Raw genomic sequence first — 21,590 nt, 5'->3', positions numbered from 1 at the left:
AGCGTTGCCGCGGGAAATGCGCGGGTTGAAAAATTTTAACTTTGGCAGAAAAACGCTTGCTCTAGCAGTGACGTGATTACTGGAAGCGAGCGGAGTCACAGAAGTCCCTCCCATGACACGAATTTCCACGTAAATGTCTCGATGACTAGAATTTCATGCGCAGCTTTCAACCGCGAATGAAGCGAGTAAACTTAAAAGGTGCAAGCGGCAAACTAGGCGTGAATTTGACGCCTCAACCGCGACTGGTATGAACCCACAGTAAAGGGATTATTCAAAATAAAAACATTTGACGATCTTTTAACAGTCTATTGTATTGACTAACCGAGTAGTGTGGCATATTGCGAAGCTCAGATATTGTTAATGAACAAGATGTGTCGACGCATTTGTCATGAAGTGCCTTCGCGCCTGTTTATTTATTTCCCTTCAGTTCAGATCGACCTCTATCCCATGTATTTAAAAAAAGATGTCTTTGAATATACTGTAGGATAGTGAGGCTATCCCAGACTTGACGCTTCAAAGCCAACAAAACACGTTACTGTGCCGCCAAACTCACTCGGTTAAGACGTTATAATAAACATATCTTTGAATAGCACCACCACGACCACTAATCCTTGTTGGTGCAACCCACCCTTAATGTTTCTTCCCTACTAAAAAAATCTGGCCATGTATTAAATACTGTATATCCTTTAGCTGTATGCAAAGTTGCTAAAGATAAGGTTTATTCTTATATGCTAAACAGACGTGGAATCGATAGTTCAGCAAAAAACGAAAATCGAAAACAATGTCAGTCACAAATAAAAAGTCTAAACCCAGGATTTTCAAGAAAATGGTGGATTACGATAAAACACAAGAGGACATTGAGTTATCCCTATCTCTAGTTATTACGACTCCCAACGCACAGTTGTCAAAAAAGTTTATTGCCACCAGATTTTACAAAACGTACGTTATGCATAATGCGCATTGGCCGCTACTTGAAGCTAGTTATGATAGTTTATAGTTTTAAAAAGTGATGTTTTCTTACAAAATCACATTGATTACCCTCAGAAGGCTTTTATTAACCTAGTGGAGTTATGTGGATAACTTCTGTAAAGGATGAATGCACTTTTTTTCATTTTCCAAAATAACTTAAATGGTGTTCGTCTGAAAGATGATGGGCATGTGTATCTCCGATGGAAAATCATGGGGTAATATTCATTTTTCGCTGTACTATCACCTCAATTCTAATTAATAGACATTGAAGAAATTTAGTAGACTGTAAACATAAACCTCACAGCAAAAAAAAAAAACAAACATCTTTACATTACTTCTCTCCGGCAGGCCAACAAACTATTGGTGCTACCCACCACAGTACAGTATGTACTACAATGGTAAACGAGTAGGCTACATTTTCCATTTTAGTGCAGACTCTTACAGCCAAACAATATGGTGCTAACAAAGACAGATATGATCAGTAATACATCACTTCTGGGCTCCAGAGGTAAACAACAAAAACTCACCATCACTGAGGTTTGTATTAAAAATCTTTTGACAACCAACGACTGATAAATAAAAATCTCTATTCTTCTTGCAATCTAACTTCCTCTTCTAAATATGCAAGTAATTAATTTTTGTCTTACAAAATGTAAAAGAGTGTCTAAACAGATGCCCTACTTTTACTTTAATTTCTCCTAAACAATGTATGACCGTTGCTTTCTAATGGCAGGCCACCAAACCCCTCATTAAACAGTAAAAAGCCATATTACAAGAGGGGCATTAGCATTTCAAAGGTCTTTCACCATCTTCATGTTTGTCTGAGGACTCGGATGGACAGCGCCGTCCACCAATCTCCCTAAAGTTTTAAGAAATTCAGAAAATGTATACTCTCGAGGTAAAAACAAGCTTTCAACCTACTTAGAAAAGGGTTTTCATCACACATTCGCTGATATCTTTTAAACATGTCCAGATCTATTCTCTTCCTCTTTCTTTAAATAAACAAGATATACATGAATAGACCGGCTTTATTTCGGATATGTCTTTTCATCTCGACCAATATATGAACACAATAATGTCGTATATCATGTAATTTTTGATGCGTAAGATAGGTTAACATGGCTAGTTATAAAACTTAGTATGTATAATAGTTTAATTTAGGGCTCCACGAAAATCTGATAAATCACTTGCGATTATGAATGCGATATTTCCCCTGCTTGTCAGTGAACTACGGCTTTGTGTATTAAATGTCGCTCCATTTGACAGATGGCGATTTATTACTAATAAAGGAGACGGCTTTACTACCAAGATGCGTGTGACAATCACGTGCGATTTATCGTGCAGCTCTAGTTTCATTATAACATTAAAATGGACGGAGCTATAGCTATACAATGGTACATTACCGTTGCATAAATAAAGCCAGTAGGTGTGATACTGTAGGAAAATCGTGACTGTATTCACACATTAAAAGATTTAGTAATGTTTCAAAGTGCAACAGAAAGCATCTAAAATGAAATCAGAAAATAAATAATCTGAATAAATCATCTTGAATACAGCAGGGCTTTTCAACTCCTATCCTAGAGACCACTGTCCTACAGAGTTAAGCTCCAAACCTAATAAAAAACACATGTTTGCAATTTTGAAGTAATCCTGAAGACCTCAATTAGCTTTTTCAGGTGTGTTTGACTAGTGTTGTAGCAAAACTGTAGGTTGGATGCCCTCCAAAACCAGAGCCGAATAGCCCTGGCTTTCAGTACAGTACAGGTCCTCTCTTTCACCATTTAAAAAAATGAATCTAACAGGACTTTAATTTTGAGAAGTATCGTACCTCTGGATGCCGTGGCTGGAGAAGGCTTTTTGGGGAGGTCTGAGAAACTGCTTCCATCCAGGCCTGAGCCTTTACACTCCTTCTTCTCAGTGGTGGTTGGACTTGTGGTCTCCATAACTCTAAAAGGGCCATGAATGAGAATATAAGGTCACAAAACTGTTTCAGCTGTTTCAACAGGCGACAGAAAACATGCAGCGCAGTAAATTAGCAAACGAAGAGACATAAAAACAAACAGACTGCATCTTAACTATAAAGTTGGCAAAAATGAAGCTACTAAATGCCTCTCACATCAGTCTCTCAACTAGCTATCTAAAGGGTGTGGTTAAATTATATAAACTTTAGTTCTAAAGAAAATCCCTGACTTCCTTATGCCCTGTCTCATGACTTGTCTGTTTGTTTTGAGAGCTTAAAGGAGTTGTACTAGAACGCCATGTTACCAAAAGAGACAAAGCAGCGAGCGTATGGAGTCTCTCCTCTACAGCGGCTCTGTCAGAGCACTCAAGGGCCCGCGCTGAAGGCAGATGACTTGGCAGCACGCCGCTTGTTTAACTTTGTGTAACCTACAAGATTATCCTTGGTTCAGAGCAAACAGCGAGTGGTTTAGGACTGAAAAGCGGTCCAAGCGGAGGCCATTCAGTCTCTGATTGCGGCTGCCCATGTTGTTTGTTCTTGAGCAGATGAACAAGTCTGTTTAATACGGACTAAAACGTAAACCAAATTTTAAAAGTGTGGCCTGCTTTGCAAAAAATTTCAACTAAGACTTGCATAGATTTTGCACGAAAAAGGGGCCATGGCACAAGACTTTTTTAAGTTGTCAAATAAATATTTGGTTTCCCCAGAGAGTACACATGCAAAGTTTTAGCTCAAAATACCATATAAATAATTTATTATACTGTAGCATGCTAAAATTGCCACTTTGTAGGTGCAAAAATGTGCCGTTTTGGGTGTGTCCCTTAAAATGCAAATGAGCTGATGAAATTCAAACACTGATCACAATGATGGTGTTTTGTTGCAATTAAAACTCAATTGTGCTTTTCTCTGCACTAAATGGCAGTGCTGTGGTTGGATAGTGCAGATTAAGTGGGGGTATTATTATAATAATAAGCCAAATTTCAACAACCTATTTTTTAATGTGGTTGTATAGAATGGTTTACCAAAACTAGGTTAATGGGTTGATATTTTTGATATTTTCTAGGTTGATAGAAGCACTGGGGACCCAATCATAGCACTTAAACATGAAAAAAGTCAGATTTTCATGCCATGGTCCCTTTAACATGCAAAAAACACTATTGTTTTCTTCTACTAGTTTTTTTTTTTAAGTCAGCGGTAAGATTAAAACAAAATACCCTTGCAAATTACACTTAATATCTGCCTTTATCATACGCTGAAGCTATTAGCAATAATAACTAGCACAAGGAAAATGTTGCACGCAAACTAAATGATGCTTTGCTTTTGACCTTTTGAATGTTGTTTCAACATGCCTTACCAAAATATCATTTTCTTATGTTTGGTATCCTGTAAGATTACCTGTGGCCACATTCATCACCCTTTGATTGTGCCAGACAAACATCCCAATGCCAGGATAAGCCGATTAAAGGCGGACCGTTGGAGTTGGACGGCGTCTGTTTCAGCGCGTTAGCCAAAACTTGCCATCCTGTCTCGCTGACACCTCTGTAGACTTTTCTTTGGAGATGTCGCTAAAAGTGCTAGGATTCATTTAATTTAAGGTAATACTGACGCCACTAATGCTGCTTTGTAAGGTTAGTGTTGTCATTGACTGAAACAAGCCAATTAAAACAATTGGGACAGATCTACACCTCTCGTATGAAAACCACCTTCCAGGTTTCAAGTCATCCATGGTTTTTATGGTTCCATATCATTACCACAATTGTTAAAAGGGAACATTAAATGAAATGAAACTTTGATGACATTTGGAAAACTCAAGAATGCTATTATTGGCATCGGCCACCTATAATTTGCCGGTAACACTTAATACTCCGTCCAAATCTGTCTCGGAATAGACGTATAGTAACAATGGCTCACAAAGGCCTGTCAAACATGATCAATCATTATGATTACAACAATATCTATATTTGGAGCTGTTTCAAACCTGCACGCCCTTTCCACATTTAGGTCTGCAGACTATGTTTGTCTCTGTCCCTTTGACACGAAGATCTGATAGGACAGTGCAGGTGTAAGGAAACAAGTGGACAGGTGGTGAAGGTTGAGAACAACAAGAAACCAACACTTTCCTTCTGCGTGACTGCTCTGACAAATGCAGCGTGTGAAAAGGATCAGAATTTCGGTCCACATGACAGAGGGGTGCGGGACCATGCAGGCTTGTGGATTAATCCCCTAAAGCAGCCCCCTACGGCATTACCCCACCTACTGCTGGACCGAAAAATTCTGGCGTGACTGCTCATAAAATTGCCTCTACACTTCAACTTAAGGACTGCACAAAAGAAAAATCACAGACGAGGTCTCTTTAGTACATTTCAACTATTTTTCCTAGGCAGCAATAAGATTTAACAGTCTCCTGTGTCTCAGATATTTTCCGTGCCTCAGAAATCTCACAAATGTCTCCATTAAAGTTTTAAAAGAGATCCCAACAATATTACAAACTGAGCTTAGAAATGCCAGGTCTGCAATTAAACAATCAATATTATTGAAAAACTCAATGAACTCAAATCCAAATTTTAAATGTACCCAAATCTAAACTATTTTAGCTATACTACATAATTTTTACTATTCCATGTTCATATTTGAACAATTCACATTTGTTTCTATTTAAATTTTCAGAATACAACTGAGAACTCCATCAAATCTTCTAAACTACAAAAGAGCAAGTTATGAACGGTAACATTTTCCTCTGTGTGACCACCTGGTTGTAAAAAACTGCTTCAATAAATAAATACTGCAAAAAAGTAAAGTTGTTCTGTCAGATTTAAAGTCCCCCTGTGGTGAAAATCAAATTTTATTGTTATTTATATGTCTATATATGGTGTTTTAATATGCTTTAAGACGAACCATTTGCAAAGTCATCATTCAATCAACACCAATGCGCAGTATTTTCTCTATTAAATTGCAGTTTTCCAAAGACAGTCTCATTCCCGCAATTTCAAATCGCCTCGGTTTCTTAAGTCTCAAACATATAACCAATCACATTAACACGTTTGAACAAGTGGATCAGTAGTTCGAGCCATAGACATTATGTATGGATGTTGCATTGTGGTGCTAAAACGATTGCAGCACAGTTGCTTCAGCTCTACTTCTGTGAATGCACGAGCCTGTTAACATCAGCGCTAAAAATATTAGTGCTAAAACTTGCAATTCATGTATGGTTTGTGTAAAACTTGACTTAGCAGTTATGTAATCGAAACTACTGAATGTAGCATCTATTTTATATATATCTATGGTCCAAGGTGGTGCAAAAGAGTGGAGGTGGGGACTAATGTGCATATTTGTATCTATGGCCCGAGCAGTGCGACTGAGTAATTTGCATATTTATCAGTCCTTCCAGAAAAACGCCTTTTTTGTGATTCTTACGGTCAAATCCTTGATCTTGTGGCGCGGTTTCTTAAAAAATGCGATGGAATATGCGGGATATTTATGCAATTTTATGCAATGAAATTGCGGGAACTTGCCAAAATTGCAGGGAATTAGCAAAAAACTGCAGCTTTTCATTGATGTTCACGTCGCGTAATTATGTCACTTCTTAACATTCCCATGACCACAGGGGACATGGCTGCGCATGTGTGAAGTAAATGCAATATTTTTCAACTTTCTGCTATATGACTTTTTGTTATGAAAATGCGGGGGTTACGAAATCATGCACGGCCCCATACTTTGCAAGCAGGAATCTGCAATTAATGCGGCGAAAGTGCAGTGTATTTAAAAAATGCGGCTCCCACATAAATATGAAGACTTTGGCTAATTATGCATTGAATCATGCAAACGCATAATCGCGTTTTTTTTGGAGGGACTGATTTACAGATATACATATACTACAGGAGGCAAGGGTGTAGAGTTACATTCAAGCTGTTTTACAGCATGAAAAAAATTACTGTCACAGAAAAAACTTTTAGATATTTTATTATGATGCTCAAAAATGAGTTTTAAGTGATAAAATGACTGACTACATGGGGACTTTAAGCACTTTTAGGTCTCAATGCTTAACCAGCCTTAAATAGTTTTTCTTCTACCTGGCATGTAAATCAACTCCTTGATTTACAAATTCACCCTCATAGGTAATGAAAATACCTGACCATCTTTTTCTCCACCAGTGTGTGAGTGAGAGCAAACTGAAAGAACATTTCATTCCCCTTTATCCTTTTTATATAAATTCGATTTACCTTTTACAAAACAGCTTGACAATGGCAAGAGAAGTCAAGCAATAAGGCCTTACACTATTCATTTCATCTGCTTCCAACTTCATTTCCTCCATTTCGAAGAACGTAATTACATCGACTACTTAACACCGGCAATTACATGGACTCCCAAAGTGTCAAAAATGTTTTTCTTACAGAAAACTCATGAATACATGACAGACAGCTTTGACCGTTTCCTTTTGTGCTTGTAATCACTTTGAATGGAAGCAACAGGTGTGAAAAGGACCATCTAACCCACGGGACAGGGAAAAGAAACAGTCAGACAAAAACCAAAGATAAAGACAGCAGCCCTTGTGGCCCTTCAGGACAATCAAAAGGAAACAACAACAAAAAAAAGATAGTACAATCTTATATCATCATTAATAATATAATAAATGATAACTGAATTTAGAAGCCAATGTGTCTTATGCACACCAATAACACCAAACAAACTGAAGGATAAACTGATAAATGATATTGCTACATTAACAAATAAACACTTCCAGTATGCTAATGACATGGACATGTGTTTGCCTTGGAGTCTTGTTTCGTTTAAGTGATCCTCTCTCCAACTACTGTGTTACAGCTTGCCTTTCACACAACGCTATGGAATGCAAACAGTTCAAAACCTAATCTTGTTTGATGTCTGATCTTTTGTAGGATACAATCTCTCACAAAACATTATGGTGGGGACAAAAATTACCTATTATTTTCTTAAAACTGTATAATAACTATAATGTATAGTTAAATAATAACTATAATATCATTATGTCTAAATTAACTTATTTGCTTTCCAGAAGACAATACAAATCTATTCATAGACTAAAGTGGCTGGTAAGATTTTGCTTATCTCTAAACATCTAATCCTGCATTCAGAGTCAGTTTGCATGTGAAGGCTGTTTTGTAATCCCAGCAAGAGATAACATTACAAAAATGCAATATCTGTTTACTCGATAACGAATTAAATCTACTCATTGTATTCTCTGTTATAATGGAAATACTTTAGTAATTACTCCCAGTGTTAAAACTTGTTACCAGATTTTTCTTTGAGGAAACAGTTAAGCAAATTTATTTCTACTTTTTTCACTAGGAGCACGGTGGCCCCTAACTGAAAATTTTAGGGGCGCAACCAGAAAATGTAGGGGCACACACTGTAAATCAACATGCTTACCAAATATTAACATTTCTACTAATTTCCACTGTATTTCTAATAAATACTTTAATAATAGATGCAGAAAGTACAATGTGCTGTTTTCAAATTCCAGGGAGCTACACTGCGACCAAAATGGTCGCATATGCGACCTTTTGAACTGCCGTTGCGACCCTAATTTTTAATGGGTCGCAAATGTGCTACCTAATGTTTTAGACAATATGCTATGATTTACTATGAGCATTTATTAAAACAGGAATGTGGATTTTAAGAATACGTTTTATAACGTGCTCTGAGCCATCAACACGTTGGCTTCATTTTGCGTGAAAGCACGTCGTGTCTCTCCCTATCAGTGTGCGTTTGCGTGCTCAGCTGTTTCTCAATGAATTAGGTGCGACACGACGCAAGCGCAGTCAGTGTCTTCCATGTTTCTGAACTTGAGCAGAGGTCTTTCTTCACTGAGGACGCGGGACCCGTATGGTTCCGGGTTTATATTTTAAATGGTCTGTCGGGTCCGGTTAGGTCCTAGTTAAATTACTTTGGGTCCCAAGTCTGATTAATGTTGTGTTTATAACCCGGGTCGATCGGAAAACGGCCATGATCGCTACCGCGCTAAAGCTCGAGTGCAGTCTCAGCGTGCCTTCGGTTTCTATGGCGATGGTTCTTGTTACGACCACGCGCAGCATTTTTCTTTCTCACAGTTTTTTAATAATCTTATTATTAATAAACCATATCTTTTCTAAAACCACATCCATATTAAGTTTGGACAGAGATTGTAGCAAAAAGCAGTGCTAATGTCAAGCCCATTGCACTGAACGAGCAAAGCAAAAGTCTGTCACCGGGACAGTAAGTAGACTTTTAAATTTGAACTAATGAGTGGATTAAGCTTTTTAAATCGGCAAGAGAGAAATAGAAAGATAGAGCAGAAGCAGTAAAAGTGCCTATCTAATAGAAATTATTACCATTATAACATCAGTCATAACATCAGTCACATTTATAATCTATAGACCTGCACTGTCGTTTAATATACTATACATAGTATTGTATTATATTGAGTTTGATAAAAGGGGTCTAATTGCTTCATATATCAGTGCAAAAACAGTAAGTGTTTTCGTGGTGCTTTGACAAACAGTGTCAGATTGTTAATGGCAAAGAAAGTTTGGGGTGGTTAGATTGATGAAATATAATGTGAAATTAATATTAATTTTCAATAAATCAAAGTATTGTGTTGTGTCACACATTATTAGTTCTTCGTCACATGTATAGTAGACCATTATTTGTCAGTGGGTAATAATTGCCCTTTTCACCGGCTACGACCACCAAGTAAATTTCTGATCTGTGGGAAACACTGCAACGTTTAAGAAAACAAGGAGGCATGTGCAAAAGATGGCAAGTAAAATAAAAAGCATATCTGTATGCAATACAGTTTCATTATTGTTCATCCAGAGCGCCTTAATATAACTTGAAAAAAATATGTGCGACCAAATCATATTTTGCGCCAGTAACTGAAATAGTTGGTAGCGCGAGTGCCACCAGTGGAAAAGGTTAGTGTAGTTCCCTGAATTCAGTGTCACATCACATAAAAAAGGCCAAATTTACTGGTCGCACATTTTGGTGGCAGTCTGGAGCCCTGCTTCGTCTTTCTTATACTCAAAAAAATTATTTTCAACCCATTGGGTCAAAAGGGACGCACCATAGACTGTCAAAGAAGATGGATGACGTGACGTCGCCTCCTCATTCACTGTAATGAATTAAGCCAAAAATGTCCAAACATGGTCGCCGCCATGTTACGTAAAAACATCAGTTTTGAGCCAAGGCATGCGCAGAAGGAATCGTCCATGGAGCCAGAGGTGGAGCCGCGGTATCAAACTTCCGCCCAAACACTCGGGCCAATTCAACGACACCAATCATAACGACATGCCCCGTTTATATAGCATCGAATTACTTGCTAAAATGAAACTTAATCACACTTGAACATATATCAGCGTGAAAACAACTACCTTAAAGGACCAAAACCATCTTTCGGAAACTTCGTTTGAGAGGAGAGGGCGGGGTTTATCACTTGTATTGCAGCCAGCACTAGGGGGCGATCAAAGAACCACAGCTTCACTTTTCAAGACTTATGAGGCACACCCGTGACGAACCCAGTTGTTGTGTTAAATTAACCCAGAATTTTTTATATTTGACCCAACAATGGGTTAAAACAGCCCAGCGTTTTGGGTTGAAACAATCCAGCATAGGTTAAAAATTAAAACTCGGTGAGTTGGGTTTGTCCCTTTTTGACCCAACGCTGGGTTGAAAATAAACCAGCATTTTTTGTATTAAATCAAAATTGTTCAAATTTTATTTACTCCTTTACGTCAATGACGAACACAAAAGTGAGTTTTTTGTTGCACATTATACTCCACTTACGCTCGTCTGCCAGGCAAAACCATTCAAGTTTATCTTTTAAACCTCTTCTTGAGGTTTTTAGTTCAGACGTAATCCTCCCATGTGCTCTCTGAGTCAACTCACTGACGTTACTACATAAACTTAATAATATACATCACTATCGAATTCCCGAACACACCGATGACACATACAAATACCCTAACTGCGGAGGTCAGATGTTACAGCGTGAAACAGCCACACTACAACACCCCTTTCTCCACACTGACAGACCCGATGAGCTGGCAGCTGGCTAGAGATAGATTTAAACCACACTGACCAGCAAGAGGAATTCTTCAAAGACCAAAGGATGACCTTACCCCCACTTCACCCCCACCCCAAAACCCCTGCATATATGCAATATCCTGTGGTTGATCTCTTTGTCCTCCCAAAAATCTGAAACAGATGTTGACTTTACAGCCTACACTTTGCAAGAGTCTCCGTCTATCGTTTCGTTTGAAAAACTTTCTCAGCGAGGGTCAGAGAGGAAGCTGCGTCGAGCGCCCGGAGAATGTAGTTGTATATGTTTGCGCACCTAATTAAATCGTTATGAGAGCTGTGTTTATACTACAAGTGTTTATAAATAAGGTATGGCTTACTGTGAGGATACTTTAACGGCGTTTCGCAGCTGTTGCTTGTCACATCGGAGCTCGCGAAAGAATTTGCTCTCTCTGCACACCATTTGCTCGGGTCGCTAAACCAAATGGGTAGTTAGTGCTTATTTGCTACAAACCCAGCTGTCATGTCTCCGTCCGTCCTCCCGTAGAGAAAGAGACGCAAATGTTAATTACCCGCTTCTGACGGTTGTGGTGTAATGTAGTTTGAAGGTAATTAGCAGCTGACTTACTGAATGGGATGTATTTTATTGTACAGTTTGGCTCTGTAGTATGGGCGTATACGGTAGCATCAAAAGTACTGTAAATATAATCTGGGATAAGGAAACATTGCCTATGGCAACCGCAAATCCCACACATTAATTATATTTTGGGTATGACAAAATTTGAGTGCAGGTTTTGATGTTGCCATTTATTGCGTTACTTTGATAATATAAAGATTTAGATATGGGGGTGTTTATGTTGTCCAACTTTAGAGAAAAAGTTGGATAACACACTATTTGGAAATAGTATTTTTACAAAATATCAAACAGATTATTTAATGGAGTGGAAATGTGAAAACATTGCCATTATTTATGCACCATCATTCTAAAATGTTATTATATAACAAATAACAAACAGATAACTTTATATAACACAAAAGTGAAGAAACATTATGTAGTCACCATGTTGTGTATAGTGACAACAGGCTGTAAATGTAAAAATTATTACTTTTATGATTTTTTTAATGGTAAAGTTTGAAAGCCCCAGGTCACAATGAATGGTTGTGGAAATTTGGGGCCTCATTTATAAAATGCTGCCTAGAAACCATCCTACATTTGATCTTCCAATCATTTATCAAAAATGCGTACGTATGATTCATAAACCGAACTTTCGTACAGAAAATGTGCGTACCCTTTTCTTTCAGATGTAAAATTTATAAATCGCAAATGATCTTGAACTTGTGCGCAGCTGCGCAGTTTCAGACCTCCGCTTTTAAACGAAGCCTAATTAACATCATAGACATATAAAAGAGCGCTTGTCAATGTTTAAACCCAATTTCGAGCAACAAGAATGGCTTATATTGCCAAAAAACTGCAGCAATCGAATAAGCAAAAGTGCATACGTCTGCTCAGACCCTGACGTGGCACAAAGCACTTTCACACGTCAAAGACAGTTTTTATAAATATGGACTTTGCCGTGGCTTTTTGCGTACGCATACTTTACGATCAAATTTGTGCGTATGCACGCTTTATAAATGAATGGTTGTGGAAATCTGGGGCCTCATTTATAAAATGCTGCCTAGAAACCATCTTTGATCTTACGATCAGTTATCAAAAATGCGTACTAGGGGTGGCACGGTTCACAAAACCCTCGGTTCGGTTCGTATCACGGTTCTCGGTTCAGTACGGTTCTTGTTGTTATTTTTTCTTTTAATTTTTAACACTCCAGAAATGTATTATCTTATTAATGTATTAATTATCCATAATTTAGGATAGAGTATTAAAAAAGTTATATCATGTAATCATGCACAAACTGAATTTGACTTTAAGCACATTATTGGTAGGGGTGCACCGAAATTTCGGTCGCCGAAAATTTCGGCCGAAAATGGCATTATCGGTTTCGGGCCGAAATAAAAAATCCAGCCGAAAATGTAAACCGAAAATGAATGTCAACCGCGCTCCTTTCATCTGTGCGCTAGCGCTTGGGTTTCACTCAGCCTCATGGTGATCAGTCGTCTCCCACCCCTCCCCTTCGTGCTCAAGCAGGTTTCACTCAGGGTCCAGCTGTTTGCACGCGTCTGCAAAGATTAAGAATGTCTTGATGTGTAAACTTTAGAGAGAGTCGCGCTATGTGTCTCTTACTGTAATCCATTAACGTACATTTGGCGAATAAAGTAATGAAACACAACGTAACGTTTTTATGTGGAGCGACTGTTGCGCTGTTTGGGATTCACCATCAGTCTCTGTATATGCATGCGTTTAAGTGCCCTTAAAGCCGAAAGTATACTAGGGACGTCCGCGTATGCGCGCCATCATTTTCGTCATCAGGAGGGTCTGCGGCCGTCTGCGTGCAGCCCAAAATTTGAGAACGCACGGACAGTGCGCGTACAGTCCGCGTACAACATCGCATGCGCGTGAAAATATTTAGACAGGACACTCCACTACAAACAATTATACAAAGGAAATAGACAGCATTTGCACACATACTATTGTTTTTCTTCTTTAATTTTATTTCATCCATAAACAGAAAGCTGTGGAGCATGTTTGTTACCATATTGTTTGATTCCTGTTCTTTGTTGTCTTCTTGTTTGTTCTAAACTGTGTTTGCAATGGTGGATCGGTTTCTTTTCTTCACCTATCCTAATGTTTTAATGTACTGTAAATGTCTCCAAATCAGTGCTGCACTAGAGTAATAATTTGAATAGAGACGCGTTTAAAAAAAAACAAGCAAACATAAAATATCTCTGTTATTGACAGGGCACATATAAACAAAATTCTCTCCACAGTATTCTTTTTCTAATAAAAACATTTGTTTATGTCTGTAAAGATTACAGTCAGATTAACCTACTGAAGTCTGTGTCATTAATGTTGATCAAACAACCCATGACAAAGAGACAAATAGCTCTAAAAAATAATAATATATTTAATTTATTGTGTTATGATTAATTTAATTTGATTTCTGTACCTAATGCTAATTTCAGACCTTATTAATTTACAACCTCAACTCTTTTATAAATGTTTGCAATTTCTTTATTGTTTATTAGATTTTTCCCACCTGCTTTTTGCTGATCCGAAAAATAATCTGATCTGTGCCTCAAAAACTGTAATGTGATCCGAACTGTGAGTTTTTTTATCCGTCACACACCCCTAGTAAAGTTAGCACACAGTGATAGCCATAAATGCAATTGTACTAATAATTGGCATAATAATTTATTTCGGTGTTTCGGTTTCGGTTTTTCGGCCTTGGTTTCCTTTTTTCGGTTTTCGGTTTCGGCCAAGAATTTTCATTTCGGTGCATCACTAATTATTGGGACCATCTCTGAGAAAAGCCAGGCGAGATTTTGATACAGCAAGAGGGAAGACATTGATGATTTCAACATGCTTTTCATTTATTTGGCAAAAAAGAGAATGTGTATTGCCATCTACATGAACTTATGTGCCTTTTTAGCACACAAAGATAACTTGCATTTATCAAAATGCCTATTTCAGTGTAGCTCTAAGATTTATCACCGAGAGGCTGCTTAAATACTGCAGAGAGTATGTAGACGAGAGAGAAACATAACGTTTATACCTGTTATATTTAAATCCGTCTCTTTTGTCCACTTTTGACCATTTCTGTCCTGATTAACTGTTACTTTAAGGGGCAGTTTATGAAATAAGATTGCGCAACTTTCACACGCTAGCAAAATGAAACTACGCGGAAATCAGCCGCTTTCGTTTTATCAATGAAAGGCTAAAAATAGCGCTGAATACGAAAAGACGTAAAACAGTGTTCATTACCTCAGATTAGATAAATGGTCGGAGAGAAGGCTGTCGCGTGTGGTTGTGTCTATTGTTTTATTTCCGCTGTCATCATAGGTAACATAAAATAAAAAATGTTTCCACACACCAAACTTATACGACGCTGGGGCATCCTCCAACTCCGGGCAGACTTCCATTTCTTTCCCTCTTGCCATTTCTACACGTAACATGACCGGCAGCACTCACTCTCCACACCAGTCACCTCTTCTTTCGCGCTATTCGCGAAAGGGAAACACGCTATCTGGGGTCACATACAGGGCATGAGGCTACATTGCGCATGCCATGAACCGTTGAACCGTACAGCACACACGCGCTCCGAACCGAGACAAGCGAACCGAACAGTTCGGATTTTTTTCATGAACCGTGCCACCCCTAATGCGTACGTGTGATTCATAAACCGAACTTATGTACAGAAAATGTGCGTACCCCTTTCTTTTAGATGTAAAATTGATAAATCGCAAATGATCTTGAACTTGTGCGCAGCTGCGCAGTTTCAGACCTCCGCTTTTAAACAATGCCTAACAAGGACTTTGCAGTGGATTTTTGCGTATCCACACTTTACGATCAAATCTGTGCGTACGCATGCTTTATAAATAAGGCCCCTGGACAATGATATTGAAATTTTCTATTCAGGGAAGGACTCAATGTGTGTTAAAATAAGACCACTTTCCTGTCCCATTTCATTAATATTTTAACTCTCCGAGACGCCTGCCGTTTTCAAGACCACATTGTGGGGAGTCATATATTTAAGTTACACCAGGAATTGCGAGATGATGACAGTGACACACATGATCCTTATCCAGTCCGCTCCGAGAGAAAGGGAGAATTCCATAGTGAGTGCGGAGCGGCCTGGCCGAGGGCCAGCGAGGCGTTCAGGGAGAGGCTACGGGCGGGAGTGGACGTGTGTGTCAGGGAACAGAACGAGCCGATTGCTGAAGATTACCACATGGCTTCTCCTTGCTCAACGCTTCCAGCTCGTCTTCCAGTCTGTTGGAGAGGAGTCTGCGGCCTGGCAGGGGCTCAGAGCTCCTCTTTGGATCTTCCTGCTCGTCCTATGGAACGCGACGAGACGATCTATCTGCCCCCTCCATTCCTGGCAAGCCTGGTCAGGAGCTGCGAGACTGATAAATCACAACTTTGCTGCATCGACTTTGCCGTTTCCAATAATCCCATCTTGAAAGCAGAAACAGAAGATCGTCCCAGCGACACAGAGGAGATGCCCGTGGCCCCTGTGCAGTTCAGACTGGGTTCCTGCATTTGATTAACACCGACAACAAACACTTGGAACACTGTGCTATTGTTTGAGCAGGCGACAGCGAGAGGGTAAACTGTTAGGCGACTCCCGGGCTGTGAAGATGATACAATAACTGTAATAATGAGTTGAGAGGTTCATCCAGCGTAGTGTCGGCTCACTTGTCACTAACCCTTCAGGAATTAATTAACTAGCTTATCAAAGCCAACCCTCAGAGGGAACAGTGTGTCACAACATACTTTGATTCAGTGGCTGTTGAATTATATTTTTTTAACATAATTTACAGATTTATGTTAAACATCACTGAGTGAAAGTGAATAAAGTATACTTTTTTTATTTTTATCCATTTACAAACTACGATTACATTAAAATATATGCATTTTGCAGACTTGAAGTGGTATACATTTTATCAGTATTTGTGTTCCCAGGATGAAACCTTTCTTTGTGCTGCTAACACAATGCTCTACCACTGAGGTACACTGATCTGGGTGGTTTCCCAAAAGCATCGTTAGCTAACTATGATCGTTGTTACCATTAAACTCTATTGGTAACGACTAAACTTGGGACCACTATAGTTGCTTTCGGGAAACGCACCCCAGAATGATCGATCATGTTCCTGCACTGTAAAAAATACTTTGCTGCCTTAAAACTTTTAGTCATTTCAACTTACTATTATTTATCTTGACTAGAGATGAGTTGTTATAACTACAGGTAAGTTGTTATAACTTATAAAATTTTGTTGACTTTTCTCAACTATATTTTATAAGTTGTGACAACTCATCTCTGTTGACATGACTTGTAAATCTTAGTTAATTTAACAAAAAAATGTTCAGTGTGTGGCTCGGTGGTTAGAACATTGAACTAACAACACAAAGGTCATGGGGTCATTCCCAGAAAATTTATACTGAAATACTGAAAAGAATTAGACTTGGGCTGCATCCGAAACTGCATACTGTACAGTACGTACTGAATGAGATGAAGTACCTACTTACTGATCGTTAAAACAGTAGGTACTGTATAGCATGAATCCTAGTAGTATGAATGTGATTCGGCCGCACTACGTCCGCCATGTTGATACATCACGTGACATACGTTATCATCACGTCATGTAATACCAGCGTGAATACAGCCACATCGCCTCCTCTTCTGCATTGGATAACTCCTCTCCTGGGGTACCATGGGATAGTGAAGTGTCCGTCATATGCACACTTCAAAATCTAACCGGAAGCAGTAGGTCATCCGGGTACTTTTCGCATACTGTTTTTGATAAAATATGTATTCTGACATACTACTCGCCTCGCCTACTGCTTTTCGCCTACTATATAGTATGGAAGTAACCGGTTTCGGACGCAGCATTAGTTAGTCGCTTTGCCAATGCATAAATGCAAATGTAAATATAAATGCAGAACATCCAGGAACTATCAAGCTACAACAAATAACACACAAATTACTTTAAGACACAAGCTTAAAGACTATCTTTGAGTGACTTTATGCTATATTTTAAATAATATCAATGCTCATTCTCTCTTAAAACACTTTTAGATTACATTATTGATCTCTGCTTGATACTGAGAGCCGAGTGTTCCAAAAGTAGGACTCTTTGAAAGCTCGCCTCGTCTAGACACTTTGAGAACCAACACATTTTTAGCCTATTTTACACTATGACCATGAAACTGTATATAATCAAAATAAAACCCAGAAAAATAAACAATCCACTTAAAAATGTAATGTCTGTATTTATTTGTATTGTAAATTTCCATCCTGGGAACTCCCATACCACAACCCATCTCATTCTGATAGTTGTACACATGAAAACGTACAGCGATGCTGGAATTATAAGTTCTCTTGGTATTCCTATGGGCTCGAACCAGCTGTCTCTACACCTCATCTAAAATTCACATACAGCCTTATAATTTTGGTTAAGTATAATGTTTATTCTTGGTCAGCTAATAAAATAAATTTAGGTCCATCCTCCGCGCACTCTGTCTGGCGGTTTGCATGAATCACAGGTGGACGTGTGGTTTGGGAAACGTTAGCCGTTGACTGTGTATAAAGTCCCTGCACAGCTATGACAAGTCAAATATAACTTAATGTAAACAGTATACATTTCAACCGTTCATTTTCCAGCTGTCTTTAAATGGTGGAAGCACAAAAGAACCGAGAAAAAGAGGAAAGCTTTTAACTTAAAGACATAGTTCAATCTGAAATAACAAAAATTTGGGTCTTACATCCAAATGCTTACACTACGCAGTGCTTTGCATGATATAATACCACACCCCATTATTTAACCATATCAGTATCCACTTAAAAGCGCAGTTCACCCTCAAAAATAAAATAAAAATTGTCATTTCCACCCCCTACTGCAGTTTCAAAACTGTACGACTATTTTTTATTCTTTAAAGCACAAAATATGATGTTAGTCGTGACTTACAGCCTCAGTACCCATAATTTTTATTGCATGGAAAAAAGAAAACACATAGTCAAAAAAAGGTATAAACCCTTAAACAGACTTTTTTCTAGGAAGGTTAAGTTTTTCTTCCTGTGATTTCGCTGCACACACACGTTTGGTGTGGCACGCCGCCTGCAACAACCCCTTCTTTATCCCCAATCTATTGGGATATGGAATTCATAAAGAAACGCATGTGTGATTTTTATATTATAATTAATACATGGCACGTGTCCAGCATATGTGAAAGACCTACAAGATCTACAAACTTGCTAGTACGTCTTGGCAACAGTTGCCATTGGCTAATGAGATCCATCAATCAAACCTTCACTAATTTGCCATACGCATTTAAAGCCATATTAAAGCCTTATATAAGATATTTTCATTCATATAAACGTGTGGTTTCTTCAAAAACATCAGCCGAAACCTAACAATGCCCTGATAGCTCCATGAGAGAACAGAAAAAACTTTGAAGGACCCCATCCACACTCCTAAACCGGATGTGATGTGATCCTAATTAACCCCAGACACTTGTGAGAGAATGAGGCGGATGTCTGGAGGGCCGTCCGACACAAGCTACTAAAATGCAGGGATTGTCCCACGTCTACAGGCCGAAGCTGACAAGATGGGACTGAAAGAACCGAGTCTTTGAGAGGGCTACCACTTTCCACATCCTTCCATTTTCACACCACTGCTGTCATCTCCAGCTCAGACCGACACTAGAAACACGACACACAGCTGTTGTTCACACCACTTCTCATCAATTCACTTGGAGGCACGAGTGTACTTCAGGCACTCCTCACAACTCTACCTTGGCCAAGACGTTAAATGTGTTGTCCAAGACACAAAGTCGCCTCTTTTAGCCGTCAAAGCATTTCCCTTTAATCACTTGACAAATAACCTGCGTTTGATGTATAATAGCATAACTTTATTCATATCCTCAAGGATCAAACTGGATTTGTGACTTCAAATGAAGCAGCTATGCACATACCAGGTTGTCTCGAGTTATCATGAATTGCAGCCTTTACTTTAAACTTTTTTTTTATCCAACTAAATTTATTGATATTACAAATCCTTACTTAATTGTACAAAAACTTTTTCCTTGATAGTCACTTGCGGTTCCCCCCGGTTGGGTTCATTCACCACGTCATTCAAGGTCCGTCTTTATGAGCATTTGTTAAAAATCTCCCGCGGAATTCCAAGGCTGAACAGCCGTGATTTAAGCCGGGACAAGAGAAAATGTGTGAAAATGGTGCAGAACAACAGGAAAGGAACATGAAAGTGACACGGTCGACCCAATCTTCAGAAGCTGAAGTCGTGGCCCAAACCAGGCTGAATAATCTGAATGGACCATCTTTTTTTATCTTTTCACTCGCTCTGCTTCTGACTGCTGGCGCTTCTCATTCCACACAATGGCAAATTCACTAAGACCATTTATTCTTATGCTAATGCCCTGGACTGGGCATCACATTAAATTTAACATACACAACACTTTTTAAGGAAAACAGGGCACACTTTTGCTGCAATTATTTACACACAAAATAAAAAAAAGGTTAATACTTTACTTTTTTGCAATATGCGTGTAAAAATCTACTGACTAATAGACAAAGTTAGAAAATAATGGGGTTTATTTTTGTAAATAGTGACAAAATGTCTTAAAATGTTTAGTATTGTGGCATCTCAATTGGCTTAACTAAGCTTAGTATTACTCATAAACTCAGTAGAATACTTGGGTTAAGTATGTCAACAGAAAAACCAAAGATAAGTCAACAATGAATGTATGCTTGCCTGTAATTGGGGATGTTGATCTTGGTAAATTACAGAGTTGTGTTATCAGTCAAAAAATGTTTTTTAGGAAGTTTGCATGTGACAAACAACTTCACTGTGCACCCTATACTCATAGATTTACAGCAGGAATGACTTTGTTTTTGTGTTTATCTGTACTATATAAATCACATTAACAAACTACACAGCTCATGATAGCTGAAACGCCACGGAAACAACTGACTAGATGCAGTCTGTTTATCGCTGCATGGGACACTTGAGACAAACTTTGAGATGCCCGCTACTAAATACACAGAACTTATAAAAAGTAACATCTATTATGCTTTGTGAATATTCACAAATAATACATAACGAAACGCATACCTCTTTCGATGGTGCAAAGTTCGTCAGTAGTTCAGTTGTCCAACGTGCATCCGAAAAACAACTTTGTAATCGAAAAAACGCTAGAAGTGGCTTGTATAATGTCACAAAACTCCATCAGCGTCCTGTTATCGTTTGCAAAAGCAGATGTTGGGATCGCGAGAGGAAAAACTACATCATTCACTGTAAGCATGAAGCGCTACAGTTGCATCTCGCCGCAAACTTCGTCGATCCATCACGCGCTCACTTGAAAAGAGTTGTTACGCGAACATTAAACCGCTATTTGTCCCTCCGCGCGGCTGAAATGTACCCAAAGCAAGTTTATTCAGCCGTCAGTTGTGACGTTGTGAAAGTCTGCGGGGTTGATTTGTTTTCAATGCGATCTGCCCTCGTCTGTATCTTCAGTCAGTGCTTTGAGTACTGGGCCACTCGCTTTAGCAGATGGGCCGGGTTTAATGAAACCATAGGTAAGGCGTAAGAGGAGTTTGATTTCAAGTTTCAACGGAGATTTAAAAAACCTCTTGCATAGGAACATTAAATACAATGTAATTTTAAACAGTTTAAAGTTAAAGTTGTAAGTGTAATTATGCTAGATTAGTTGGCACTTTAAATGCTACCTTATTCATTTAGAAACAACTCATATTTGAGGTCACTGCAAAACTCAAAAGTTAAATTTTCAATGAAAATCTAATTTTAAACAGATTCTTTAAAATTTTCTATACAAAAGAAAAGTATTTTTATACAAAAGAAAATACATATTCGTGGGTACCTTTTTTATTTATAAAAAAATTCAAAGAAATTTATTTTAATGACTGCGTCTTGTTGGTATATATAGTTGAAGCAATAAATTAATACAAAAATGTGTGTTTATTTTCTTGTGATTTTATGA

General features: G+C 38.4%; 1 protein-coding gene across 1 annotated transcript in view; it reads right to left on the bottom strand.

Annotated features, from left to right (window-relative positions):
• The window catches only part of gli2a (GLI family zinc finger 2a), a 96,170-nt gene extending 75,016 nt beyond the window's left edge, over positions 1-21,154 (bottom strand). Inside the window, exons 1-2 of the mRNA XM_055215514.2 lie at positions 20,705-21,154; positions 2,798-2,916 (exon numbers count right to left, since the gene is read on the bottom strand). Coding sequence (XP_055071489.2) covers positions 2,798-2,912 — 115 coding nt within the window. The 5' untranslated portion in view covers positions 2,913-2,916; positions 20,705-21,154. The remainder of the gene's footprint in view (positions 1-2,797; positions 2,917-20,704) is intronic.
• Between the last annotated feature and the right edge of the window lie 436 nt (positions 21,155-21,590).

Source organism: Misgurnus anguillicaudatus, chromosome 17 (assembly GCF_027580225.2).
Source record: "Misgurnus anguillicaudatus chromosome 17, ASM2758022v2, whole genome shotgun sequence".
Taxonomy (NCBI): Eukaryota; Metazoa; Chordata; class Actinopteri; order Cypriniformes; family Cobitidae; genus Misgurnus; species Misgurnus anguillicaudatus.
This window is presented reverse-complemented; position numbering and strand designations above follow the sequence as displayed.